Source organism: Cavia porcellus, unplaced genomic scaffold (genome assembly GCF_034190915.1).
Source record: "Cavia porcellus strain 051 isolate PalLab524CR breed Dunkin Hartley unplaced genomic scaffold, mCavPor4.1 scaffold_31, whole genome shotgun sequence".
Classification (NCBI taxonomy): domain Eukaryota; kingdom Metazoa; phylum Chordata; class Mammalia; order Rodentia; family Caviidae; genus Cavia; species Cavia porcellus.
The window spans coordinates 34,193,135-34,221,039 of NW_026947514.1; the positions used below are offsets into that span (position 1 = coordinate 34,193,135).

Sequence of the window (27,905 nt, forward strand, 5' to 3'; positions counted from 1 at the left end):
GAAGCGAACCGGAACTCCGCGGTGCGTGCTCCTCAACATCCGGGCATCGCCTTCGTCCAGCCCTCTTGCTCCGCAGTGACAGCAGGAAGCGGAAGTGAGAAGTGGGTGTCCCTGCAGCTTCTTAGCAACGCGCGGTCAAGTGACACAATCAGCTGACTCCGGTAGAGGAAGGGACTGTAAGCGGCCAGTATTGGAGCTGTTGTAGCCAAGATTGCTCGGTCAGGGGCCCGAGCTGAACGGTCATCGTCAGAATGTCGGGCAAAGACCGGATTGAAATCTTCCCCTCGCGAATGTAAGTAGAAGTGGCGCTCGTAGTTTCAGGAATGCCTGCCTGGAGCACGATTCCTCCACGCTGGGGACCACGAGCGAGACTCCTAGTTTCCTGGGCTGATGCCGAATTCTCCCTAGGGACTTTTCATGAGTTCGAGGCCAGGATTCCTTTCGCTGGTTCACAGGTTCCTGCAGCGTGAATCAGACTGCACAGAGCGGTCCCAGCCCAGAGGAAAAGACTCCCGGCCTGTTGGTGTCTGTAAAGGTCTGCTGTCCTTACTCGTTAATCGGGTTCTTCACGGAGCCCATGATTCAGTGATGAAAGAGAAAAGCCAATAAGATTTCTTTACTGCTTTGGGAGGGGAAGTTTGCTGCTATGGGAAGCAAATAAAAGATCCATTAGTCAAAAGAGGAATTGAACTAGGTTATTGTAGTATGGACGCCGGAGTCCCCTATTTTCCAAGATCCCATCAAATGTCACCTGCTGTTGGGAGATATCCGTGCGTTTCTAAAGCACTCCTTTTGCACTGTCACCACTACACCTTTTTAAGATCTCTGTTATCCCTCATCACATCATAGATATTTATTGAATATCTTTCCTTCCCACCAGTCTCCGGCCTCCTCCAGGATGAGAGCATCTTGATTATTAATCTCTAGAATATCCACAAAGAATGTTTCTTGACAGAACTCATGTCTTGGAGTCTGCTCAGTTGCGGGCTGCCTTTCTCTTTTGGCCTGAACTCTGTCAGGAGAAATGATAGCGGCATAGTGGCCAGTTTGTAAAGAAAACTTTGAAGTTTTTTCAGATGTGCTTAACAATTTATGAGAGTGGTGGGTGTGACAGTGCACATCTGTAATCCCAGCATGGGGGAGGCTGAGGCAGGAGGACTGCCGTGAATTCAGTGAACACAGTGGGTTCAAGGCATAAAGGCACTTCTTTGTTATTGTTTATTTTTGACATTTTTGAGGCAGTTTGTTTTGCAGTTTAGGTTGGCCTTGAACTCATTTTGTAGCCCAGGACGGCACTGAACTCTGGGTAATCCTTCTGCCTCAGCTTTCCCACTACTAGGATTACAGATGTGCATCACCACTCCTGGTTCACAGACTTTCCTACCACTGATTGTTCTGCAAGCTATTTTTGGGAAAGGAGGAAATCCATGAAATAGATCAGGGCCACCCTGAGAGATTGCAGAACTCTCAGCACATAGCGACTCTTTCTAAACTTACAGTGACAAACAGTCAAATTCTAACATGGCTTCTGGCAGCACAAGGCCATGTCCCCAGGATAACTCAGTCCCTGGTACCACATAAATACATAAATAAAAATATGCACTGCAAAAATAAATAAGAAAAATGTCTGTGTGGAAAAACCTGGAAACTACCAGAAGAATTAAATATTTGTTCTGTCCAGTACAGGATTAATGGATCCCTGACCTCCCAGTCTTAGAGCCCTAAAAAAGGCTTACAGCTGTGAATGAGTACCCCTTAAAACTCGGCAGTGTGGCTTTCAAGGGCCTGAGAGTCCTCTGGGAAGAGGATCCTGATTTCTGAGACTGCCTGCGAGCAAATACACCTCATCTAGTTGTACTCCCACTGACCACCCCTTTGTAAGTTTTCCTGTTGCTGACTGCACTTGAGGCCCACTCCTTCACTCTGTTTGTAAAACACCCAAACCTCTACCCACCTGCAAGTGGAGCTCAGCTCACTGTCCCCCTGTCAGTTGTTACTGGGGAAAATCTCTTTCCATTGTTTTAACTAATGTTTGGCTGTGTTTATCTGCCACAGTAGTCAGAATGTCAACATGTTTTTGTTTTTGTCTGGGAACTTTTGAGACTAGGATGTGAAAACAGACTTTGGGCTTAGACAAGAAATGATAGGTTTGTGAAGGTGAAAATTGCCATTTGAGAGCTCTCCGCATGCTGACTGAGAGGAAAATCAGGTGTTGGAAATATTTTCCCCAAGGCCCAACAGCAGGCTCTTTGTCATGTAGTCAGATGTCTTTGATTCAGCTAGAAACAGTCTTGTGAAGGTCAGACCTTTTTTGGTAGGGAAAAGCAGCTCTGAAACAAGTAAAATGAGGATTTAAAAGTGTTAAAGCCAGGGCATGGTAGTGCATACCTGTAATCCCAGCACTCGGGAGGCTGAGGTAGGAGAATTGCAGTGAGTTCGAGGCCACCCTGGGCTACACACTGAGTTCTAGGCCAGCCTGAAACACATAGCGAAACCTAGTCACAAACAAAACAAAATAAAACAAAAAAACCACATTTCACAGAAGTGTTATCTTAGATGAAATTAAAAGTAAATATGGTTTTATCAATCTGTTAACCTGTGTACACTAAACTTGCTGAAGTCTGCATTAATAGAATTTTACCTAAATTTGACCCAACTCCGAGTCCACCTTCAGGTATGTATTGTCAACACGTGGTGTGTTATGGGTACACAGTTGGGCTGGGTAGCTCCTGCTCAGGCTCAGCTGAAACAGCTTCCCTGTGTGGGGCTGTCTTCAGCATAGGCTTGGGTGACGGTGGACTTAGCTTTAAGTTGTGGTTGGAGCTTTGGGCAGGTTATAGTCAAATCTGGTTCAGATTCCTCCCCTGCCTTTTCTTCACTGAATAACTGAGAAACTTCATTTACTTTTCTGGGCTTCAGTTTGCTAGTTTCCTTTTTTTTCTTTTTTTAAGTGGTACTGAGGATTGAGCCCATGTCCTTTCTACAGAGTTTGCAATCCTCCTGCCTCAGCTGTATGTGCACCCATCACCATTCTCATTTCCCTAGTGTTTATGTCTAAATCCCTTTCAGCTGTGGAACTGTCTTAGTTAACATAAAAGATTTCAGTATTACATACGTATTTAAGAATTTAGTCCAAAGATTTACTAATAGGTGCTGTTTTGCAGCTCATTATAACACTATCATGAAATTATATCTGCCTAAATCACTGTAAATGTCTAAATCGTGTATAATTTATTGATGAATTTTATTATTAGAGTACTTTTCTTAGTTATTAAACTTTACCTGGCAGGTGGCAGTGAGAACAGAAATAGCAGCTTTTGCTATTCCCTGTTGCTCCCTGTGCCTTGTGTGGGGGCACAGGGCTTGTGGGGATGAGCTGGAGAGAGCCCTTACCCAGCATGCACTGGGCCCCAGGCTCAGTCCCCACAGTGCAAAAAATAAAGCAAACAGAAAAAACCTTGGAACACGGCTTCTTTTTTAGAGGGTTTTTTTGTTTTTTTTTTTTTTTTTTTTTTTTTGAGAGAGAGAGAGACAAGCCCTTATTCTGTAATTCATGTTTGCTCTGAACTCACTATGTAGCCCAGCTTGGCTTCTAACTCACTGCAGTCCTCCTGGCTGGGCCTCCTGAGTGCTGGGATGACAGGTATACACCCCCATCTCCAGCTGGAATGATGCTTCCCATGGGGGAAATGCTGAAATAAGTCTTCACTGTAAGTTTAGCTTGTCACTTTGGAGACTTCTGTATGCCACTTATTACCTAGAATCATTTACAGAATGATTCTGCAATTGATATTAGGTATTGATTATCACCAAAACACTTAAATGCCACACTGGTTATACAAGATATAATAAAATGCAAAAAGTGCAAAAGACTATAATAGTAAAAAGCCATTTTTGCACTCAGCCCTGTTTCTGTGAGTCCTTTGTAGACCTCTTCTCTGTATTTATGTGAGCACAGCAATTCCTTACTTTGGGTAAGTAAGGCAGTGTAATGTAGGAAGCACACATAGGCCAACTTTCCTCATTTTTTATGACTGAATATGATTCCATTTTATGGTGATCCATGGTTTATGTAATACATTAGTTATTTCTGCCCTTTTGCTGGCACAAATAAGGCTGGAATGTGTACACATGTGGGATAAATTTATAGGAACAATTCCTCAAAGTGGAATTGCTGGTAAGGAAGGAATTACATTTCAGTTTTTTGTTTGCTGTGTTGCGCATTGAACCTGGAGCCTTGTGCATGCTAGACAAGCTCGCTCCTACTAAGCTAATCCCTCTGCGCCCAAATTTTGGTATATATTAGTGGATAGATTATTTTTATCCTTACTACTACATTTCTAATGTCTAAAACATTCCATACTACTTTTACATACAAACCAATAAGAATTTATACTAGCATAAATTACGGCTCCTCATAATTATTTAATGACGGCTTACTCCAGCATTGATTCTAGAACAGTGTTGTAAGTAAATGAACTCATTTATGGAAGACTGAAGTAGAAATCTGTATACTGGGAAGCCAGTTTAACTCGTCAGCTACAAATCCCATACTTTCTTACCGTTGTTTGAGAGGATCAGGAACAATCTTCACACCAAGGACAGAGGCGCTTCCTGTCGTGAGCTGTGGCAGTAAGCTCTTTGACGTTGCTTCTCTAGGGCGCAGACCATCATGAAGGCCCGCTTGAAAGGAGCGCAGACAGGCCGGAACCTCCTAAAGAAGAAGTCTGACGCCTTAACGCTTCGCTTTCGACAGATCCTGAAGAAGATCATTGAGGTAGGATCAGCTTTGTTGCATGCAGTGTTTAGTTTATGTATTCATAAAATAAGGAAAATTCAGTGTGGTCTTGGCCTTTTTTTTATTTTCAGTCCTGGGATTGAACCCAGGGCTGTGCATGTGCTAAGTCCATGTTCTGCTGCAGGACTACAGCCCCAGCTCCTAATTTTTCATTCTTTTTTTTTTTTTTTTTTTTTTTTTTTTTTTTTGTCTTTTTCCTTTTTATTGAACTCACGACTGCCTGCTTGCAAGGCAGGTGATTATGCCACTGAGCTAAATCCCCAGCCCCTTAATTTTTCATTCTTTTAATTGATTTTTCTTTCAAAAGTAACAGTATTATTATAACAAGCACAACACTGGACTTGCCCATCAAGATTTTAAGTTTCAGCTAGTTTCATTAAGAAAACCCCAGCTGCCTACCTGCAGAGCCTCGGAACCAGACACGCCCTGGCCCTGGCTGCCTCCCTGGGCTCCCAGAAGCTTCCTGCTGTCCTCCAGGCCCTTCCCACTGGCTCTTTCTTCTGCCTAAATGCTCCTTCCCCAGACACTTGCCACCAGCTCCTCTGGCCACTGCTGACCCCCGTGTGGAGTGGCCTCAGTTTTACTCCTGTCACCCTCTTATTTTACCTTTATTGTAGCAGGCGCGACTGCACGCTGTTTTCCTGGTTACTTCCCCGACTAGGAAATGTGCCTCCCGGAGAACAGGAGCTTCATCTCCTCAGCACTGTATTTCCAGGGCCTGGAGTAGAACTGTCACCCAGGCTGGCCTCGAGCTTGCTGTATAGCCCAAAATGGGCTTGAATTCACAGTTCTTCTGACTCAGCCTTCCGATTACTAGCTTTACAGGCAGGTGCCACCACACCCCCTTTCTTAGTCGATTTTAACTCAGTGCTTTTTTCAGTAATGACATGTGAGTACAGAATTACATTAAAAAAGCAAAGGTTCTTTTCCTCTGTCTCTTTTATCTTTCTCTGGTGATCCTTCTCTTATTTCCTAGAGGTAGTTCCTCATGATACTTGGGCTTATGGCCTTTGAGCCTCCCTTTTTGGTAGTGTGTACAAAAAGCACTGCATTTGTAAAGCATTCACCGGAGTATTAATGTACACCTGGGTGTTTCTTAGTAGTAATAAACATACGTAAACTTCTGTACCACTTCCTGCCCTGCTCCTCTCTCCCTCCTTTCCTATGACAGAACAAAGATGGCTTTCTACATCCATATGTGAAGGTTTGTCCCATTCTTTCTCGTCTCTGTGTTGTACTCCTCCATGTGGACAATGGAGTTTTGCTGTACTTCTGTTGATGAATGGCCAGTCTTAACGATTTTTGTAGGGGGAAGCTCTTAAATGCTTTGTGTATATGTGCTAACGTTTCTCTAAGAGAATCTTACAGTCTGATCTCTTGATCCAAGGTGATATATAGATATAAATTTTATCTATGTCCTATAAAGACATATAGATACATATATATAAAGTCCTAGGGATTGAACACACAGGTGCTGTACCACTGAGCATAGCCATAGCCCTTTGTATTTTATTTTTGGTTTTTTTGAGACAGGGTCTCCCTATGTAGGTGAGTCTGTTCTTGAATCCACTGTGTGGTCCAGGCCAGCCTCAACTTATTTAATTTAATTTATTTATTACTTATTTTTGTCTTTTTGAAATAAGGTCTTGCTATACAGCTCAGGCTGGCCTTGAGCTCATTTGTAGTCTAGGCTGGTCTCAAACTTGTGAAGATCCTTCTGCCTCAACTCCCTGGTGCTGGGATTATAGGCGTGCACCATCACGCCGCTAGTTTATATTTTTAAAAAACTTTTTGATTGCCATGAAGGCACACACCTGTAATCCCAGCACTCAGGATGCTAAGGCAGGAGGATCACCATGAGTTGGAGGCCAACCTGGGCTATGTAGTGAGTTCTAAGTGAGCCTGGACTATGTAGTGAGACCCTGTCTCAGAAAACCAGAAATAAATAAATACAGACATATCCAAAGTTTTGATAAATTAGCTAGGCTGGCCTCAACTGCAATCCTCCTGCCTCTGTTTCCTGAGTACTTGGGATTACAGGTATATACCACCATGCCCACATGTTTTTTATTAACCGAAGAATTGTCCTCCAAATTATCATATTAATTTGTGTTCCTTCCAAATTAATTCACCCGGAGCTATTGCTTAATTTTTGGTCAAATAAAAATAGCTTTATCCTGTTGTTTGAGACAGGATCTATCTCCCTGTCCAACCCAGTCAGGCTTTAGACTAGATAGCCTAGGCTAATGCTGAGCTCAAAATCCTCCTGCCTCAGCCTTCTGAGTACTGGAAATTGTTTAGAGACAAGAGTCTCATTGTGTTGCCCAGGCTGGCTCAAATTCCTGAACTCAGTGATTATTTTGTCTTAGTTTCCTGAGTGGCTAGAGCCACTCACTGAGCTTATAGGGTTTTTTTTTTTTGTACTAGGAATCGAACTCAGGATCTTGTGCTTGCCAGGCTGGCACCATGCTGCTGAACTGTATCCCTGCCCCCCTTTTTAAGTCTTTCTCTTAACATGTTTCTTTGTATGGGCATAATGCTGTGAGGTAGGAATTCAGCATTATCATTTTGTAAATGGGTGGACAGTTGAATAGTCCCTTTACTGTACTAAATTCCCATATGGACCTGCGCTGCTTTCTAGGGTTTTGGTTTTGGTTTGGTTTGGTTTGGTTTTTTGAGACAGGGTCTTGCTATGTTGCTCAAGTTGGCCTGATCTTACTATGTGGCATAGGCTGGCCTTGAACTTGAGGTAATTGTCCTGCTTCAGCCTTCTGAATACTGTGATTATAGGTGTGTACTACCGTGCCAGGCTGTGGGCTTCTCTCTGGACCTTTGTTTCTTATCTATCCTAAACTAGATGTGTTTCCCTTTTGTAGCTGTGGTTTTTTTAATATTTGATAAGCCAACTCCTAACCACCTGACTCAATTTTTCTTTCTTTTTTTTTAAAGATTGGATATTCTTAAGCATTGCATTTTCTAGCTGTGCTTTAGCATTATTATGCCATTAGAATTTTATCTCTTCACTGTGTTGAATTTCAGAGAGTAATTTGAGCAGATCACATGTACCTGTTGAGGAACATGATAGCTCCATTGGTAAAGAATTGATTTTTCTACTTACTAGTGCATTTATTGCAGTATTTTGTTGTTTTTGTATGCCCAGCAGGCAGGCACTCTCCTCTGAGCTATGTCCTTGCTAATGTCTCACTTACTAAACTCATAGTTAGGGGCATTGTTAGTCACTGTAACCAAAACTGTTCAAAATTGAAGATGTTTGTTTTTCATTTTTTTCTTTTAAAGAGAATAAAATCAAACAGAATAAAACCAAACTAAAAAAATAAATAAATACATAAAACCAAACAAAACAATGAAAGTGATATAGCACTTCAAAATAAGATAATAGAAAATCAACAATGGCTACCATTATGCCTCTTGTTATAGCTTCCCATACCATCAGATGTAATAAAATCAAACAACAGAATATAATAAAACCAAAACAATGAAAGTGATACAGGACTGCAAAACAAGACAATAGGGAATGAACAATAGCCACCACCTTCAGAAGGCGATCCCCCATAGTTACCATATTGTATATTGTTACCCTCAAAATGATTTCCTCATTTATGAACTCAGTATCTGAGACCGATGTGGCACATACCCTGAGACACGGGTGGCTGTTGGAAGCGCTGCAGTGAGATCTGACTGAACACTTGCCTGACTCTGCTGTGCTCTTCCAGACCAAGATGCTGATGGGCGAGGTGATGAGGGAGGCCGCCTTCTCCCTTGCTGAGGCCAAGTTCACAGCGGGCGACTTCAGGTAAAATCCCACAGCAGCTGCTTCGCAGAAACAAAGTGCTTTCAGGTTCATAATTACAGTAACTTTTAAAATAATGTGATGTGTGTGTCTTGCAGTCAGATGACGGATAGTGAGGAGGTAAGGAGCTCCTGGAACCCTGCCCTGCACTGCCCATTCCTGCCCCCAGGGGGCTCTGCACGTGCGGGCACAGAGACCTTGCTTGTTCTGGCATCCATTTGCATTTGACCATGTACCAAAAACATTCGCCCTTGTTTCCATGTGGACGTTTCCTCCTTCTAAAAGGTGCTGTGATCAGTTTTCTCCTCATACTGGATTTTGGTGTGATTACACCAAGATACATTAAATATCTTAATGCGTATCTTTTTTTTTTTTGCAGTTTTTAGGGAGTTATTAGGGTACATTTTGGGGACTAAACTTCCTTCCTTCCTCCATTCATTTATTTTCAGGAAAGAACAGTTATATACCCTCCTGGCCCTAGTTCATTGCCTTTATAAGAGCGGGTAGAGGAGGGAAGAGGGGAGAAGGAAAAAAGAAACCCAGAAGAAGGGAATTGAATAAAATCCCAGTGTTGTGAATCAATTCATTATACGGCCACTTACACCTGGTGTCCTGGAAAATGTACTTTCTTTTTTGTCTCATCCTAGGGCTTGAATCCTGATTCTTTTCAGCTGTGTAGAATGTGTTATTTTAAAAGGCAGGGGTCTTGTGGGGTTTGTGGTAGCAGTGCGTGCTTTGCAGCACACACACAATAGTTTGCAAATTGTACCAATGTACGGGTTAGAGACTCTCCACATAACCCAGGGCAGTAAGCATCGCTGTTCTAGCTTAGGTGAAATCCTTTGCTGAAGTCACACAGCTAGTTAAGAACAGAAGTAAAAGTTGTTTATAGGTTTTTAACTTCCTGTCGCTGGCACTGGGATATGAATCCAGGGGCTTGCAGATGCTCAGCAAGCACCCCACCACTGCACCGCGCTGCCAGCCCTTTTTAAAATTGTATTCCGAGACAGGGTCTCACTAAGTTGTCTGAGCTGATGTCAAACCTGGGGTCTTTATTCCTCTGCCTCCTGAAAAGCAAGGATTGAAGCTGAGCACTGCCACTCCCAGCTGTTTTCAGGACTTCTGGTTTTGATGTTCTTTTCCCACTGGCATGATTCCTCCTTACATAGGAGTGTTCCCTGGCAGCAGGCCTTTGAGCCTGAGTGCTGTAGGCCCCCAAGGTGAGGGTCTTGAAGTTTTGTCAATACCAGAGGAGGAATCATGGATGGGGTGTAAGTGGTTTATGAGCTGTTGTGTGGAGGGTTTTTGAGCAGTTATGGGAAAGTCACTGTATTTTATAACAAAGTTGAAGCCAGAATTAGGGTGATAGAGTTTAAATGCCAGCTTAACCAACTGAATAGCAGACTGGAAGGAAAGTTTTCTCCAGATTACACTAGCAGAACGAGAACTCTGAGTGTAGTAGCCCTGCCCACGCACTGACCGAAAACGCAATCTCCGCACCGGTCAGTGGTTTTACCGTTGTTCGTTCTCTGCCCTGTGAGGCTCTCCTCAGACAGCATTGAGTCCTCTTTTCTGAAAAAATGAGTTTTCAGAACACCTAGCTGTGACATCTCACTGTCGCTCTCGTTTGCTGTCCAAACTGCCAGCAGGTCCCTGTGGGTTTAGTTCTAAGGCGACAGCTAAGTAAAGGCTCTGTCTTCTTCTGCAGCACCACGGTTATCCAAAATGTAAATAAAGCCCAAGTGAAGATCCGGGCGAAGAAAGATAACGTAGCAGGTAACTTTTCAACCCTTCAGAACCTTTGGAGGAGAACAGGTGACATTTCCAACTCAGCCACTTATGCAACAATAGCTTGATGTCCCAGTTTCTCTCTTTTATTAGAACAACTTTATTGGCTTCGTTTGTTGAAACCATTAGCAGCCGGGTCCTTATTACTCAGTCTGATCTGCTATTTGAATAGAAATGAAGCCTTGAGCAAACACTTTCTGAAATACATTGACTAAAGTCAGTTACATTTCCAGACTTCATCACTTGACTTTTGAGGAAAAAAAACCCAAAACATAGGAGAGTACATCCACAGTGAATAAGGAGGAGTACTTCAAGGCTGAGTTCTGTTGGTGAATACCTGTCTGCTCTGTGTTTAACAGGTGTTACTTTGCCGGTCTTCGAACATTACCATGAGGGAACTGACAGTAAGTGTGGACCTCTATGTTAGTGTTCGTCTGCATCCTCTTTAAGTGAAACTCGCTCTGGAAAGTGGCACCAGTCAGACTCTTAGAGGTCGAAGGTTCCTCTGTTAGATACTTCTTTACTGCTAAGGTTGCAGCAGTTATTCAGTTAATCAAGGATCCTTTGACAGGCGTTCATAAAACTTTGTACATAACTTAAAATATTTGAACTTACAGATAAATCATTTTATAGTCACTTGCCATTTAAGAAGGCATTTTCTTCTATTATGAATTCATTGGTTATACTTTTGTGTTGTCTTTCTTTGCAAAACCCCCAATACATTATTAATAACTTCCAGTTTGTACATTTTTTAAAAGTTATAATAAGATGTTTTATGCTGTGATACAGTCTGAATGCTGTTTTTAGATTTTTTCACTATCTCCCAATTGTTTGTAATTGTCTTATCCATTCCATTCCTAAGTTGGCAGTGTTTTGAAGTAGTAACGCATTTATTGAGTTTTTCCCAAGTAATTGTTTTCCATAGACACAGTAACATTCTTTGTTCTGGCCCTTGTAGCTCATTGGCTTCTGAAATATTTAAATCAGAGAGAGTCATGTGTTAACAGAGGGTCATTGTACTGTGAGCAGCAGGCCACTGTCATTTCCGAAGGGAATGGGGTGTCAGCCAGTGAAATGCAGGTTGGTTGAGTTTTTCTTCTGGGCTGGGCATGTAGCGCACAGGAGAGGGCTGCCTGCCATGTGCAGGGCCCTGGGTCCCCTCGCCAGCACCAGGCACACACTGTGAGAGGGAGTCCTTGTGGAAGCTGTAGCAGCTGTGTGCCCAGGAGTGAGGTGGGCACCTCTCATTGCATTTACTAGGAGTTAGCAAATCTGTCTGTGTTTGGTAGTTTTCTGCTTTTTTTTTTTTTTTTTTTTTTGGTTAGTTTTCTGCTTTTTTTCTTCTTGGGAATTTTCTTTGAGAAGATAATTTATTCTCTAATTACAAATGTTGTCTAACTGGTTCTTTCAGGTTATGAACTCACTGGTTTAGCCAGAGGTGGGGAACAGCTAGCTAAACTGAAGAGAAATTATGCCAAAGCTGTGGAGCTGCTGGTGGAGCTGGCTTCGCTGCAGGTGAGAGCTGGGAGCCGAGCTCAAGAGAAGCTTCTCGCAGTCGCTGGAGGACATGGGGCAGGTGCTTCTGCTGCGCTGTGACCCCACGTGAAACATGCCTAATGTCAGCATTTCTGAAATAGTGGCTCCTGCACTTGTACCTCTGTATTTATTACTAACAAAATATGTGTGCAGTGGTAGGGTTCCACTCTTCACTAGGTGACAAAACTATGTGAATGTAAATAAATAATGTTCGTTCACGAAGCACTTTTTCCCTTTGTGGCCAGTCAGTGTAGCTAAGTCACTGGGACATTTTTAAACACTATTCCTGGTGTCTTTTTGTGTTTTTGTTTTGTTTTGTTTTTTTGTACCAGGAATTGAATTTAAGACCTTGTGCATGTTGGGTGCTTATGCCACTGAGCTATATCCCAGCCCTCTAGTGTCATTTTTATGTCTTCATTTAGGTGAGTCAGAGGTAAACAGATTACAGTAGCATGGAAATAGTGTTAGCTGTTGGAAATCTCACATGAGTTTTCTCTTTCAAACATGATGAAAAGGTGGTCTTTGGGTTCCTAACTGTTTTCTATGTGTACTGTCTGTGTGGAGCCAAGTGAACAGAGCATAACTGAGAAGACTTTGTGCTTATTTTATCAATCTGCCCTCTTATTTTAGACTTCCTTTGTTACTCTGGATGAAGCTATTAAGATAACCAACAGGCGTGTAAATGCCATCGAGCACGGTGAGTCACGGTCGCCATCCGCCCCTCCTAGGACTCAGGCTGCACGGTCCCGAGAGGTGAAGGAGATGCGCCGTGCACGGTGTGACAAGTGTCACAGCACCAGATGCAGGGTGAAGTGAGGACTGTGCCTGGGATCTGTGGAGGGGGGAAATAACAGAGAAAAGGCAGGTTAAAAATTATGGACCATCTCATTCATTTCCAGTCACTAATATAGTTAGCATAGTTGAAACTATTTTTCAAAAGGCATAATATATCGTTTAATTCTTTATAATGGTTGGACATTGTATCTTTTTGAGTATATTGAAACAGTAGAACAGTTCACGGACACTTTTTGTAGAAGCATTTGGCAGAATTTTGTGTTTGTGTGTGAACTCTGCATCCAGCCATGACCATGAACATGGCCGTGTTTACCAGAAGAGGGGAACGAATGAAGTTTGTTTTACCTTTAAATCCTTTTCTTTGGGCTGTTCTCCTTAACTTCTAAAATTAAAATTTTCTTATTTATTTATGTATTGTATTTTGTGACAGTGTCACTATGTAGTTAAGGCTGGCCTTGAACTCGCAGTGATCCTTCTCGGTTTTGGGTGCCGAGAAATTGAACGTAGGCCCATGCTCACGGTGGGCAGGTGCTTTAACGCTGGGCTGTGTATTCCCACCTGGAGACTTCTTCAACTCTTGCGAGTGCGAGGTCTTGCACTTGGAACCATAAGCACAAGAAAATGGGTAATGCTGCAGTTCTCACCTTTGAGGGAGTTCACGTTCTAGGAGCCAAACAGGCAAATTCCGTGCAAAGTACATGCAAGTAAAACTTACAAGATTCTCCCTAGCCTAAATTTTTTTTAATGGATTGCTGTTACACTGTGGTATTCATCGTTGGATCTTTGTGGTCCAGGTGTTATCTGTACCTTGAAGGCATTAGAAGGGCATATACCAAAATATTTACAATAGTTACTTATGAGAGTTAGTTGGGTTATACTTCAGTTTGTTTTGCCTTCCCACTTGTTTGTATCAAGTGTAAGTTAGGGTTATGATTAGAGAAGTAACTGTTAAACGAGCACTGTTAATTTGAAACGAGGTGCTCAGATGTACTCATGTGTCTGTTTCTTTAAACTTTAGTTATTATACCTCGGATTGAACGTACCCTTGCTTACATCATCACAGAGCTGGATGAGAGAGAGCGAGAAGAATTCTATAGGTTTGTTGAAATTGGCAGTTTGGTGTCTTTTTGTTTTTGTTTTCCACATTCTAAAGTTTCAATTTGCAGAGTGACTAGTTGGCTTTTTTGCTTTGCAATTAGCAGAGTCTGTATTTTATTCTGATAAATAAGAAATAATGCTGTAGTCTTCTACAAACTGTTCTGCTTTTCATGTTTTCAGTCCTTGTAGTGAACTGCAGTCGGAAAATATTAAGTGGAAGATTTGAGATATGATAAGTTCTCAGTGGCTGAGTAGCAGCTGGTCCTGCTCCATCAGGAGGGGTTCATTGTCGGGTGTAGCTGTCCACCCCACTGCCAGCCACATGGTCACTGTTTCAGTTCTCACACTGGCCACTGACTGTCACGGCATTGCAGGGCTTGTTAATGTAACCCTGTGGGACGCTAGCAGGGCAGACATGCAGACAGAAGTCACGAAGTGTTCCCATTAAGTGAAAAGGTCGAAGGTCTTAGTAAGACTTGTTAATCTCCTCAAGTACCTAAATCATAAACTTCATTATGAGGCTGTATGTATTTTTGATCCGTAGTTGGTTAAGCTTAGAGATGTAAAACTCGCAGATACAAAGAGCCATCTAGGAAAAAGCTCAGTACACCCAGATTCGGGGTCAGATATCTCCTGAGGTCTTGGGATCGATCCCCTGTGGATAACAGGACCGCGGTATTGCCAAAGGCCATGGAGACAACCCAGTTTAGATTGCTGCTTCCAGTATAAAAAGTGGTCAATCAGCAGATGTGTAGCACATGTTGAACATGTTCAGGAGATGGCATAAAGCACTTGGGCATTATCAGTTAGTATAGATCATGTCACTGGAGAATTAGCACCGTATTTGCAGAGAAATGTGTGTCCATGAAGAATTGGGTAAGATTTAGTTAGTAGAGATAAATCACTGGTGTACAAAGTCACTACACCTGGTTCAGAGAATGGGTTGCAGTAGGCAAAAACAGGAATGTTTAGAGAAAACATGCTTTTTTTTTTTTATGTATTTTTGCCTTTTTGAGACAGGGTCTCACTATGCAGTTCAGGCTGGTCTTGAACTCACTTTGTAGCCCAGGCTGGTTTTGAACTCACAGCAATCATCTTGCCTCAGCCTCCCACATGCTCCCTCATGTGACACCATGCCTGGCTACATGCTTGTTTTAGATCTTATATAACATGAGTGTGATTAAAGTCTTAATTATTAAAGGTTAGTTTCTGTCTTTCAGTGATGTTCAGAGTTGTGGTGACCCAAAATTTTAATAAAAGAATGTTGAAACTCTGCTTCATTAGGGAATGGATTATTATTTTGTTTTATTTTCCTTTGTTGAGATTGTATCTCACTATGTAGTTTTGGCTGGACTTAACTATGTAGCCTAGGCTGGCTTCCATCTTAAGGTGATCCTCCTGCCTCAGCCTCCTGAGTGCTGGGATTACAGGTGTGCACCACTGTATCCAGCTCAAATTTATTTAAGCTGGGAGGGGAGATTTTATATATATAATGTTAATATATATTACCAAATATTATATATGTTATATACACATACTTTTGTTTGTTTTGACTTTTTTGAAACAGGTTCTATGTAGTTCAGACTGGCCTTGAACTATGTAGCCCAGGCTATCTTGAATCTGCAGTGATCCTCCTGCCTCAGTCTCTGAATGATGGGCTTTTATAAGGTTGTGCCATCATGCCTGGCTCAAATGTTTTTTAAAAAATGGGTTATAAATTACTGAAATTAAGATGGGAGTATTAATTTTTATACCTAGTTGTACATGTTTGTTGTTCTTATTATGAAACCAGGAGAAATGAAGTTTATTCAGTTCTGAAATAGCATTCAGAAACTTTTCCTCAATGTTACAGGTTAAAGAAAATACAAGAGAAGAAAAAGATTCTCAAGGAAAAATGCGAGAAGGACTTGGAGCAACGGAGAGCAGCTGGTGAGGTGATGGAGCCTGCAAACCTTCTGGCTGAAGAGAAGGATGAAGATCTTCTGTTTGAATAGTCTTCTCTGCTTTGCCACTTTGGGAAGTCTTCACCGTGACTCCATTTAAAATCGGTGTGTCGGTTTGGTACGTGTGGCTATTTGTATTTTGGCCTATGAAGTCCAGCAGTTCTACAGTTTACCTGGATGTCTACTTATGGGATGACTCTTGCAGAACCCTAATTTAATTCAGTGTCCCTGTGCTGCAGGCGAGTGAGCTCCGGACTTGCAGGCTTCCCTTTGCTGGGCGTCACGGTTCCTTTACATCATGTTACGTGTGACTTGTCCACTAAGCATTTTAAGAAATACCCTTTAGGAAATGTTAGAGGTCTCAGGCCAGCTGCTGTGAAGATGTTTCCCACCCACTTGCAAACCCTGGCACACGTCTGAAATGCCACAGCCACCTGTGTCACCACGGTACTTCCAAAGCTTTGTGCAAACCTGCACTTTTTTCCCTTGCATGACAGGTCTGTCTTGTCTGGGAAGCATTTCTGCCAATTTAAATGTGACTATGTTATACACAGTAAAATGATTGAAAAATAAGTTTTTCTTTCTTTTACTAATTTACTACTGGTAGTCATGGTCTTGCACTTAGATCAGTGATTGTATTGTTATCCAGATTTTTCTGCAGACCTATTGTGAGTAGCCTTTTTAAAATTCCATCCATTATCAAGGTAGTAAAAGACTTACTTTTTAGACAGTTATGGCATTTTAGGCACTAATAAATGATTGCCAGTGAGTTAAGTGGGCTTCATAATACTCTCCTAAGAATACTTGGATGTAATAAGGTATCTTTGTACTGTAAGCAGTGACAGTTTGCTGCTTTCACGTATGAAAATGAAGCACTTTTAAAAAAGAAAATGAAGCACTTGAGAGGCTGTGGCAGGGAGTTACTGCAGTTTTTAGTGCCATTTCATGATTACTTTTTTTTTTTTAAAGAGAGTCTTGCCTTGTAGCTCAGCCTGGCCTCAGCCTGGTGGCAGTCCTCCTGCCTCAGCTTTCCAAGCACTGGGATTGGGCTGGGGATTTAGCTCAGCGGCATAAGCGCCTGCCTTACAAGCAGGCAGTCATGAGTTCGATCCCTGGTACCGATAAAAACGAAAAAGACCAAAAAAAGAAAACAAAACCAAGCACTGGGATTACAGGTGTCAGCTACCATGTACTGTCTTTTTTTTTAAACTCAAGCCTTTTTTGTAACCAGTTCTGGTATTTGGGGGTATGACTGGCCATGGAACAGTTCTTAGGTACATGACACTAAACTTACTGGCTAAAAAGCCTAGACTAGTTGATTAAAATACAGTAAGTACTAATGATTTTTAACACTTGCTATAAAATGATAGATCTTAGTTTTGTACCAGGCACTATTTGATGTGTTATCACAACCACAAAAATACCTATTTTACTTCCCATTTCCTGGAAGAAAAATTTGAGGCACAGGGAACATAAGTAATTGTTAAAAAGCTAGAAAGTAGTAAACTCAGTGTTTGAAGTAAGTCTACCCTGTTTCCACACTCTGAACTTTGATCCTGACTACAAGTAGTACTACGAAATTTAAAGGCAGGCTGTGGGGCCCGTCCTGGAGGAAGTGATCTGCTGCTCACAGAATCAAATCTATCTGTGTAAATTCAGTAGTGACTGGAAAACCAGTGACTAAATTATCAGTACCAATACCAAAAGTGTTGAATCTTCTCTTGGTGAGATGTAAGTTCTATCACTTCATTTTGCAGAGAAGGAAAGTAAGGCTCAAATAGGGTAAAACAGCATAGCTCAACTAACATGTCAGATCGATTTTGATTTCAGAGGGTTAGTCCTTAAGCACTATGGACTGCTTTTCTTTTTTTTTTTTTGTCTTTTTCCTTTTTATCGGTACTGGGGATCGAACTCACGACTGCCTGCTTGCAAGGCAGGTGCTTATGCCGCTGAGCTAAACCTCCAGCCCCCTGGACTGCTTTTCTAGGAAGCAAAAATTAACCTGAAGGTAGGAATAGGGAGCTAGATTAGTGTTTTTTTATGTATTAAATAAAGCATTCATTTTAAGCTGTGACTCAAGAAATCTAGATTCCTCTTGTGGCTGCTTAAAGCTCTGGTATTGATTGGTGTGGTTTAATCTCTAAAAAACTGCAGATAATTTTATGATTTGGCTATTTGTTAAAATCAGCTGAGTGTGATGATGCACACTTGTAACAGCACACCTGGGAGTTTAAGTCAGGATTATGAGTTTGAGGGCAGTGTGGACTACACAGTGAGAACCTGGTCTCAAAAGAAGAGAAAACCAGACAGAGAATTTGTTGTGTGGTCTTAGAGTGATACGGTCTTCAGGCAATGGGGGAAGATCAGGAATAGGAACCGAAAGCTAGATTAGGGTTGTAGGTCTATGATTTGTGGTTTCAGAGAACAAAAGGGGAGAGCTCTGTCTCCACCTTGCCACTGGCCTAGCACTGTGGTGGCTGACTGCGCTTAAGAACCTCTGAAAATGGAAGAGCAGTATGCATGTATCTGCCAGCAGTGCACGCCCTGTCCTCGGTGTGCTGAAACCCCTGGCTGCAAAGAGGAGTGTGCCTGAATGCGGAATTACATCCCTCCTTTACTAGCAGCTGGACATTCGGGACCAGGACCTAATACTTCCGTGACAACACAGGGTACTCACTCCCTCAGCGAAGCACAGGTTAGCATGCAGTCTGTTCCAGCAGTCTCTGGCAAATGCTTGGGGAGCGAATGAATACAGCAAGAAAAAAGTATTTGGTGGCTTTTATTTGAAATACAGTTTTTACAATACAGTGTACAGTATGACATTTCAAAGTACGAGTAGATACAGGATAAGTACAAATGGAGATTAACAACAGATGTCAGAATGGTTACCTTTATTAAGGCTAAATCCCTGGTTTATATTTTCTACACACATTCATAAAATTACATTCAGATCATTCCTTAGCAATACTCCTTAGGCCGTGAGAAAAGGAAAAAAACCCAGACATTCCATAGAAAGAAAATCTGGATTCATCTAAATACTATGTTCTTCCATTTGTTCTGACTCATGAAAATTTAGGAAATGAAGATAATTGCTTAGATTTCTTAAGTACATTTCACTAGCTATTGGAATAAGTGGTTAAGACTTCCTTGACCCTGCAGTCTCCAAGCTGAACCACAGAGGGGCAGGAAGCAAAACTGGCCGGAGAAGATGTACAGCTAGATGTGTATAGCAAGTTTTTTTCTCATATTTGGAAGTCAAGTGTTCACTTTCTTTAGGGACTGTGTTCAACACAAGCACATTTGTTTTTTGGGTTTTTTTTTTTTTTTTTTTTGTCTTTTTCCTTTTTATCGGTACTGGGGATCGAATTCATGACTTCCTGCTTCCAAGACAGGCGCTTATGCCGCTGAACTAAACCTCCAGCCCCCAACACAAGCACATTTGTATCAGTAGGATTTACAGACAAAAAACTTCTATCATTCAACCACTGCGAATGAGGAAGGAGAGAACTACCAGGTTCCAGTCAGTGACCCTGAAAATAACATTATCTTACAGGTCCTAGAACTGGCGTCATGACATGTGCCTTGTTTGGATTTTCTATGAAAGCCATGTGCCTGAGTTTACAAGACTTAGCAGTGGTGGCCCTAAGTCAGCAGGTGACACAACAGCCTCTCACTGACACTAAAACCTTGCATGAACCTAACACAAACTATAAGTATTGAAAACAGTTGTCAGTTACTATATGCAGTTCACGAAACTCCACTGTCAGCCACAGACTACCTTTCATTCCTGAGAAAGTAAAATGCAGAAAACTAGAAAGATGAAGTGCTAAGTATCCTCCTTGGTTTTCAAAGTTGAGAATGGGCGCAGTCTTCGCATTTTCCTGCTACAAGCTGGAGTGTTTCAGACCTGAGGAGAGGGTAGCAAGGCATTCCTTTCCTCCACCCATGAATATTATCTGCTTCCTAAGGAATACCTTGAAAATATTCCAAAGACACACTCCCCAGTCAACTAAAATAAAGAGGCCATGCAAGTTTGAACAGAAAAGGCAACACAAAAACTGTTTACATTTGTCCCAATAAAATTCTGTAGAAGAGAAAAAAATCAACTATATACATGATGCTGACACACTACTTATTAATAACTGCTTGTGTTAAATTAAGTGATAAGTCTGTATTATTCCAGTGTCTAGCAGGTTACCGGAAATGCAGCTAAAGTCATCATAAAATTAAAGGCATTCACATTTGAGGCTGTGTCACAAATCCCACTGTCATTAAAGGCCTGGAATGACTACAAATTAACTTTCCATGCCAATTACAATTTTAAAGCTATGGCTATAGAGACAGTACAAAAACCCTAACTAGTTTAACAAGCTGTTGCATTCTGGTCATAATGTTTTTCTCTTGCTTAACAGCTTTTCCCTCCAATTTCTTTTCCTAAAATGTTCAAATGACTTTCAGATCTTCCTCTCCTTCTGATCTCAAAGTCAGTTGTCATGCTCCTCCCCGAGTGCATGAGTGCAGGTGTGTAATTTTATTCCAATGTTTAACAGTATCAATGACCATTTGTTGATCTATTAAATATTAAATCTATTAAATACAGCAGCTATAGTCATCAACAGAATTCCAGTCTTACATATGTAGCACAGTTACAGACAAATACTGTGGTCACATGTAAAAATGCAGAAACTGTCAAATGTGCTATGTTCTCCCAGGTATATAAAAACTGCATCATGAAGAGACTATGTATCTTACACATTCTATTGTAGTATTCAGATCAGAAAAAGGAAGCAAGGCTGTCAAATCACTTGCAAAAATTCCACAAAATTGTATCCTTAAGATATTTTGTTTGTCTTTATCTACATTAAAGGCTACATATGTGGCCTGATCCACAAAGTTGGAGCTAAAAACCTGAGACTTCTAATGGAACTTCTATTTTTGAGTTAGAACACAAATGAATTCAAGCCTGAACAAGTAGCTCCAAATCAAAGTGGCAACTTTTTTCCTGAGGAAGTACTTCTGATTGCTAAACTAGTCTTCTAACAAATACTGTTGTGCCCAATGCACAGAAGCACAGTCCCCAAAATATTCCCAAGAAGTCATTTAAGTGTTAAATAATGTCAATATTTATAACTATGTGAGCCATGGTGTACTGTATACATGCACACAACTTTTTCACAGAAGTTTGACCAAGCAGAAAAATTTTAGCTGATTAATAAAAAGTTTTAACAGGATAAGCTGGAACTGCTCTGTTGAAAGTTTCCATTTAAAATCCCCAAAGGAAGCAAGAGTCCCTACAGCTATATGGAGAGCATACAGAATGCCCACAAATCACCTATGGGGACTTCCTTCTCACAAGTTCAGGAGATCTAAGAACAAGTCTGCAATTTATCCTGCTGCCTGCCTTCTTATCCTCCATCTTGCTGAAGTACTGGGCAGTTTGCCAAAACAAGTCCACTCCTGCCACAGAATGACTGTTCCTTCACCTCAGCCAAGTGGATGGCACCCACTGAGGTTCGGTATCGAGTTTGTTAATTAACCTAAGCAATTCCTGATAGGCTTTATCAAGATCTGAATTCACAATTGCCGTGTCAAAGTAGTGGCCATTGTTCTGTTCCATCTCTCTAGTCTTCTCGATGATTTCTCTCAGCTCTTCAGGCTGCAAAGAGAGGATACAAACTGTGAAATAGTTATATGAAAGGAGAGAAGGTTATATGAAAGGAGAGAAGGTTAGCACTCCCTTGACAAGAGGCCCTCGGGCATGACAACATACATATAGTTAAAGCACTGCCACCTTCTTCATGGGGTCTAACCTCTGTTTGGGCCAGCTAAAGCTCAGTGGCATAAGCGTGAATTTGATCCCAATACTTAAAAAAAAAAAAAAAAAAAAACAACCTATGAGATAATTCTTATCTTTCCAAAACAAGGATGGTCAGATGGTCCATGACAAGGACTGTTCTCACATTGTTTCCTGTCTTTCAAAACATTCAGCTTCCAGAACCTTTTAAACCACTCTACAGGGCTAGTTCTTCTGTACTGGCACCTTTAAGACCCACATGATAAATTATTTGGGACTCAGTGTATCCTATTTTATACCACTATACTTCTGTCATATCTCACTGAGACTATAAAGCGCAGACTGTTACTTTGATTTTCCTATTAACATTTCTTTTCAAACATTATAGGGTACCGTAACTTTCCTCAAAACATATGTAAGACAGCCTTTCTGATTGGAGAAAAGGACTCAAAGCATCCCTACTCCTGGCTCTTGTAATGAGGCCCTGTCCTTCAGGTCTCTAGCCAAGTTAGAATGAACATTACAGGAAACAAAAGGATGAACAGAATGGTTTCTCTTTTTCTAAAAAACCTTCCTCAAGATCTAAAATCTAACATACCTGGTGTGTGTGTGTGAATATGCAGCTTAAAACTTTGAATTACTACTGTTTTCAATAAATAAGGAACATCTTCAAGATGCAAATGGAACTTTTACAGAGCGGACTATTTTAAAATACGGTGTGCTGGAAAATGCTGTTGAGCATGGACAAGGAGGTTGCGAGGCTATGTACAAAATTGATCCAGAACCCTCTGCTCATCAGGCAGATGAGTTCAGGAACATGAAAGTGCTCCCAAATCACCCTTAGCACCGAAGACAGTATGAGATGCAATGTTTGAAAACGTCACAACAACACTATATTGGGCTTGCATTTGGCATTCTGCGACAGAAGGAAAATGTTAAAAACATAACTGCTTGTCCTGGGGCAGTTTCCTGTGCAGTGCTCTACTTCCTTCTGTAATTCTGTGTATCTGAACATAGCACACAGACTCCTTTGTTCCCAACAAGGAATCAACTGCATTCACCACTGTAACTGAACACACTTGACATTTCTGCTAAATCGTATCTTCACTTGAAGCTTGAGATTAGCTTTTATTAAATTTAAGGTATTATTAAATTTAAGGTATTCTTAAGGAATATTCCTTATTTAAATAATACCTTATTTAAGGTATTATTTAAGGTATTATTGCAGAAATGACTTATGTAATTATTTAGTACTTATCTGAACTTATTGTTTAAATTATAACCCATAACTAAAATGAAACATTGTTTTATTGCAAATATTTCGAACTATAATAGTCTACAGTCAAAACTGACCATCACACCATCACTTCAAAGAGTAAACCAACCATCTGAAATCATACCCTCCAGTAGAACAGCTAGAACACTTAACTATTTCCTAGTACAATTTCACACAATTAAAGTTTGTTCTTACTCAGTACTTCTATCATGTGAGAAACTTCAAAGGATGCTCCCCTCAGCAGCACATGTACTAATGGAATGATGCAGCTAATATTAAAAAAAAGTGTGATGTCGTGGCACATGTTGATAATATCAGCAGGAGGACACTGTAGCTCCAGGCCAGCCTGAACCAGTGAGACCAGGTCTCAAAAACAGGAAAGCATAAGTGGAATAAAACCAACAATGTTAATACATACCTTTACAGGTATGCATGGGATGTTTACTAAGACAGAACATAAGGATTGTTATATGGCTCGACAAAATATTTAAAAGACTGGTATCTGTCAACATCTATTTTCTGACCATAATGGAACTATAAATCACAAAGGTATTTCTTTTTTTTTTTTTTTTTTATCTTTTTCATTTTTATTGGTACCGGGGATCGAACTCACGACCGCCTGCTTGCAAGGCAGGTACTTATGCCGCTGAGCTAAACCCCCAGCCCCTACAAAGGTATTTCTTAACATTGCCAAGTAGGTACAAATTAAATAACATACTTCTATAATAACCATGGGTTAAAGAAGAAAATGACAAGGAAAATAGAAACTATTTCTAATAAAATGAATATACATCAAAACTTATGGGATACAAATAAAGAACAGCTTAGAGGGAAGTTTATCACTTCAAATGCCTGTATTTAAAAAGAACAAAAGGTAGGCTGGGGATTTATCTCTGTGGCTCAAGCACTTGCCTGGTAAGTACAAGGTCATGAGTTGACGCCCAGCTAACAAAATATAAAAAAAGAAGAAGAAGAAAGGTTTAAAATTTAAGCTGTCATCTTCAGGAACTAGAAATGCAAATTAAAGCCACAGTAAGTATAAGAATAAAAATAAGCACAAGTGAATTAAATATAAAATAGACCAAAAAAAAAAAAAAAAAAACTCCGCCTCAGTTCTTCTAAAGTGTTTTTGGTAATGCCATTTAATTTCTTTATTAATTTTTAAGTAAGAATTTTAAGTTCTACAGCTAAATCTGCTGGGATCTGGGTAGGGAAATAGCTTTCTTGAAGTATAATTCATGTATCACACAATGTACCCATTTAAAATTTATGACCTCACAGTGTTTGGTGCAGTGACCTAGTTCTGTAGTTGATACAACCATTTTTAAGACATTTGAACATTTCATCATCTATTCCTCGCTCCCAACCTGAAAATCCATACCAATTAGCAATCACCTTCTTCCTTCTAATCCCTAGCCCTAAGCAATCACCAATCAAGTCCAACAGATCTGCCTATTCTGGACATTCCATATAAATAGAACTGCATAATGTGTGGTCTATTGAATCTGGCTTCTTTCACTTAGTATGTGTTTCAGGCTCACCCATGCTGGAGCATGCATCAGTACTTAATTAGTTTTTAAAAAATCTTTTCAATTCTGGGTATTGATTGAATTCAGGGGATCACAAACGCTAGACAAATGCTCTAACACTGGGCTACATCCCCAGTCCTTTCTATTTTTATTTGCCATGTGTACACTAGCCAAGCTGGCCTCAAATTCTTGATCCTTCTACCTCAGCCTCTCAAGTGCTGATATTACAAGTATGTACTATCATGTCTGGTTACTTCATTTTTTTTTCCTTTGTCTTTTTGAGACAGGGTTTCACTATGCAGTTCAAGCTGGCCTTGGGCTCATTTTGTAGCTCACACTGGTCTTGAACTCCCAGTGATCTTCCTGCCTCAGCCTCCTGAGTGCTGGGATTACAGACATGTACACCACACCAAGCCTTTGTTCTTTTTTATTGCCTGTTTTCTGAGACTTACAATAAAGCCACATAGTCGGGTATGGTGTCACATGTTTGTAATTCCAGAAGTCTGGGAGGTAGGCAGAATGGTGGGAAATTGTAGCCCAGCCTGGCAATTCAGCAAGACCCTGTCTCAAGATAGAAAAAAGGGAGAGAAGTATGCTCAGGATGCAGCTCAGTGTAAAGGCCTTGGGTTCAATCTTCCGTGCCCCAAACAAACTGAAACAAAAGAACAAAAAATTCTTACAAGAAGTTTTAGAAGAAAGCCAACTCAATTCTTTAAAAAGGAGAAGTCACAAAAGAATATGTTCAAATGAATATTATCTTTAGTCATCAGGAAAACACAAAAACCATAAAGACTATACTTTGCATCTATTGGAATAGCTAAAAAAATTTTTACATATTGACAACAGCAAAAGTCAATAAGGCTATAGACTATCTGGAACCATCACACGTTGGTGGCAGGAGTATAAAATGGCAAATTTAGGTAGGCATGGCACAGGCCTGTAATTTCAGCACTCAGGAGCCTGAGGCAAGAGGACTGCTATGCTTTTGAGACCAGCCTGTGCTACAAAATGAGTTCAAGGCCAGCCTGAATTGCATAGCGAGACCCTGTCTCAAAAAGACAAAAAACAAAATAAAATGGCAAACTTTTAAACTATTGCACAATTTTTATACTGCTAAAACATACATCTCATTCAATGCAGCAATTCCACTTTTATGTATGTATCCAAGAAAAATGAAAACATGTCCACCAAAAAGGCTATGTAAATGTTTGATCATGCTAGCTCAAAACTAGAAACAATTCAAGTGTTTTCAACTGGAGAATGAATAAACTAATTTTAGGGTAATTGTTTTGCTGCCCTTTCCTCAAAGCATTAATATCTAGAATTTGTAAAGAACTTAAAAAAAGGAAAATTAAAATAAAAGACCCCTACAAGTAAAGACCCAATTGAAAAATGGGCAATGTGAAATGAGTAAACACTTTACACAAGTACAAATGGCCAATAAATTCATAAAGAAATGCTCAGTATCACTGGCCATTAGACAACTGCAAATTTAAAACACAATGAAGGTTTATCTTACTCCAGAAAGAATGGGCACTGTCAAGAAATCAAATAATAACAAATGCTGGAGAGGCTGAGGGGAAAAGGAACCCTTCTTGTTGGCGGGAGTGTAAACCTGTATAACCACTGTGGAAATCAATATGGAGATTCCTCAAAAAAATTAGAAATTCCATTTGACCCAGTTATTCCCATTCTAAGTATCCTTCTGAGAATTAAAGTTCATATTACCAGGATACATGCCTACTCATGTTTATAGCAGCACAATTTATAACACCTAAATCTTTAGAAGCAGTCCATCAACAGATGAATGGGTACATAAAATGTGGTACTTACACACAGTAGAGTAATACTCTGCCATAAATGAGGATAAACTCAAGTCATTTGTAGGAAAAAAGATGCACTTTGAAACCATAATGTTAGGAGAAATAAATCAGACACACAAGTTTAAATACTGCAGTTTCTCTTACATGAGAAACCCAAATTATAAAAAACCCCAGCAAATTAAAGAGAGATAATACAAAGTAGGGAGGTAGAGCCTTCTCAAACAGGAAAGGAGATCAAGAGATGGAGGGAAGGCGAAGGAGAGGAGAGAAAGAATGAGCTTCTGTCTAAAACAGGTAATTTGGGGGCTGGGGATTTAGCTCAGCGGCATAAGTGCCTGCCTTGCAAGCAGGCAGTCGTGAGTTCGATCCCTGGTACGGATAAAAAAGAAAAAGACCAAAAAATAAAATAAAATAGGTAATTTAAGAAATAGCAAATGACCAAGGAAAAATATTACTTTGAGATATCAAGCATCTGACAATTTTCATTTTACACATTTAAAGTCAATACTTCTGATTAATATATCTATATATTATCACTCACTGTAATATTTAATATAATACAAACTACTTTAACCATATCCAGAGCAGATACAAATTTTAAGAACCTTTTCTTCTGTTCTAGATCATGTGAAGACCAAAAAGAAAAGAAAAAAACAGAAGAAAGTTTCAATGGAAAAAGACTCAACTCTAGTATCTATGACTGTGGACTACCAAGAGTAATGTGGGTAATCTCAAATTTGCTGAAAACTTTGTGGTGGGTAGTTCCACAAAATCTAAGTGTCACGGGTGCATGTGAAGATTAAACAATTACAGATCCCCAGAGGTTATCAAACATTTGGTATTAACAACAGAAAATGTTTGGAGTAACAAACTGCTTTGGAGAGCGGCCATCATCCAACTAGCAGCCATTTATAGCAAATAGGGCGCAACTGACAGTGCAGAAAGAATAAACAGTTTGAAAAGCGACCATGATGTACCTTTTTTAAACACTGTGACTGATCAGGATTGTATCATATGTATCTCCAATGAAACCAAACAATAATGTAACGACTTTACCTTTGGATTCTTGCCCTCTTTGGCCAGTAAGGCCCGGAGTCTTTCTTGGGAAGGAGGTGCGATGAAGATAATATATGGTTTCAAATCTGAATTCCGGAGGGTTTTCAAAGACTGCAAACAAAGATAACTGGATTTTAAAAATAATTTCTATCACTGAACTATTTCTCAGTAACATGCTTGGAGCATAGTAAGTCGTTTAAAAAATATTGCCGATTAATGTTTCTAAATATCTTCCTAATAACTATTCACAACAATGTTAGATTATGTAAGTGTTAAGATTATATAACTATAAATTCATCTATGTTAGTTTGTTCTCTTTTTTTGGTCTTTTTTCCTTTTTATCGGTACCGGGGATCAAACTCACGACTGCCTACTTACAAGGCAGGCGCTTATGCCGCTGAGCTAAATCCCCAGCCCCTAGTTTGTTCTTTTATGTAATGAAATATAAGTAACACTGAAGAATGATTATATAATGCTAAAATACTCCACTAAAAAGACTCTATACAGAATTAAGAATATTACATTATATTCTTATAACCATATTAAAAATTCCATTTTGAAGGAATTGGAATCAAAATAATTATCCTATTGCTAGGCTTATTTAAGTAAAATAAGAGAAAAAACAACATATACACATGCCAAAGAAAATCCAAAAAGA

At 40.3% G+C, this 27,905-nt stretch overlaps 2 protein-coding genes and 1 pseudogene across 3 annotated transcripts in view; 2 read left to right on the forward strand and 1 right to left on the reverse strand.

Moving 5' to 3' along the window:
• Positions 1–82: 82 nt before the first annotated feature.
• Atp6v1d (ATPase H+ transporting V1 subunit D) lies at positions 83–16,342 on the forward strand. The gene is made up of 9 exons (XM_003472357.5): positions 83–292; positions 4,660–4,777; positions 8,533–8,612; positions 10,318–10,385; positions 10,757–10,801; positions 11,809–11,912; positions 12,564–12,630; positions 13,747–13,825; positions 15,679–16,342. The coding sequence occupies exons 1-9, from the start codon at positions 252–254 to the stop codon at positions 15,818–15,820; spliced, it is 744 nt and encodes a 247-aa protein (XP_003472405.1). The 5' UTR covers positions 83–251; the 3' UTR covers positions 15,821–16,342.
• A 2,190-nt stretch (positions 16,343–18,532) lies between these two features.
• Pals1 (protein associated with LIN7 1, MAGUK p55 family member) overlaps positions 18,533–27,905 on the reverse strand; it is a 70,879-nt gene continuing 61,506 nt past the window's right edge. For both annotated transcript variants that reach the window (XM_063241482.1, XM_063241481.1), the window contains 2 exons: positions 27,248–27,358; positions 18,533–21,425 (listed from right to left, as the gene is read on the reverse strand). In XM_063241482.1, coding sequence (XP_063097552.1) covers positions 21,249–21,425; positions 27,248–27,358 — 288 coding nt within the window. In that variant the 3' untranslated portion in view covers positions 18,533–21,248. The remainder of the gene's footprint in view (positions 21,426–27,247; positions 27,359–27,905) is intronic.
• On the forward strand, positions 21,474–21,587 carry LOC111757588 (U6atac minor spliceosomal RNA; annotated as a pseudogene).

Bases quoted from the DNA above. Each gene is read 5' to 3' on its own strand.
- Atp6v1d (XM_003472357.5), top strand. From the start codon at position 252: ATGTCGGGCAAAGACCGGATTGAAATCTTCCCCTCGCGAAT. The intron at 293-4,659 runs GTAAGTAGAAGT...TTGCTTCTCTAG, and splicing joins GAAATCTTCCCCTCGCGAAT to GGCGCAGACCATCATGAAGG. The intron at 10,386-10,756 runs GTAACTTTTCAA...TGTGTTTAACAG, and splicing joins GAAGAAAGATAACGTAGCAG to GTGTTACTTTGCCGGTCTTC.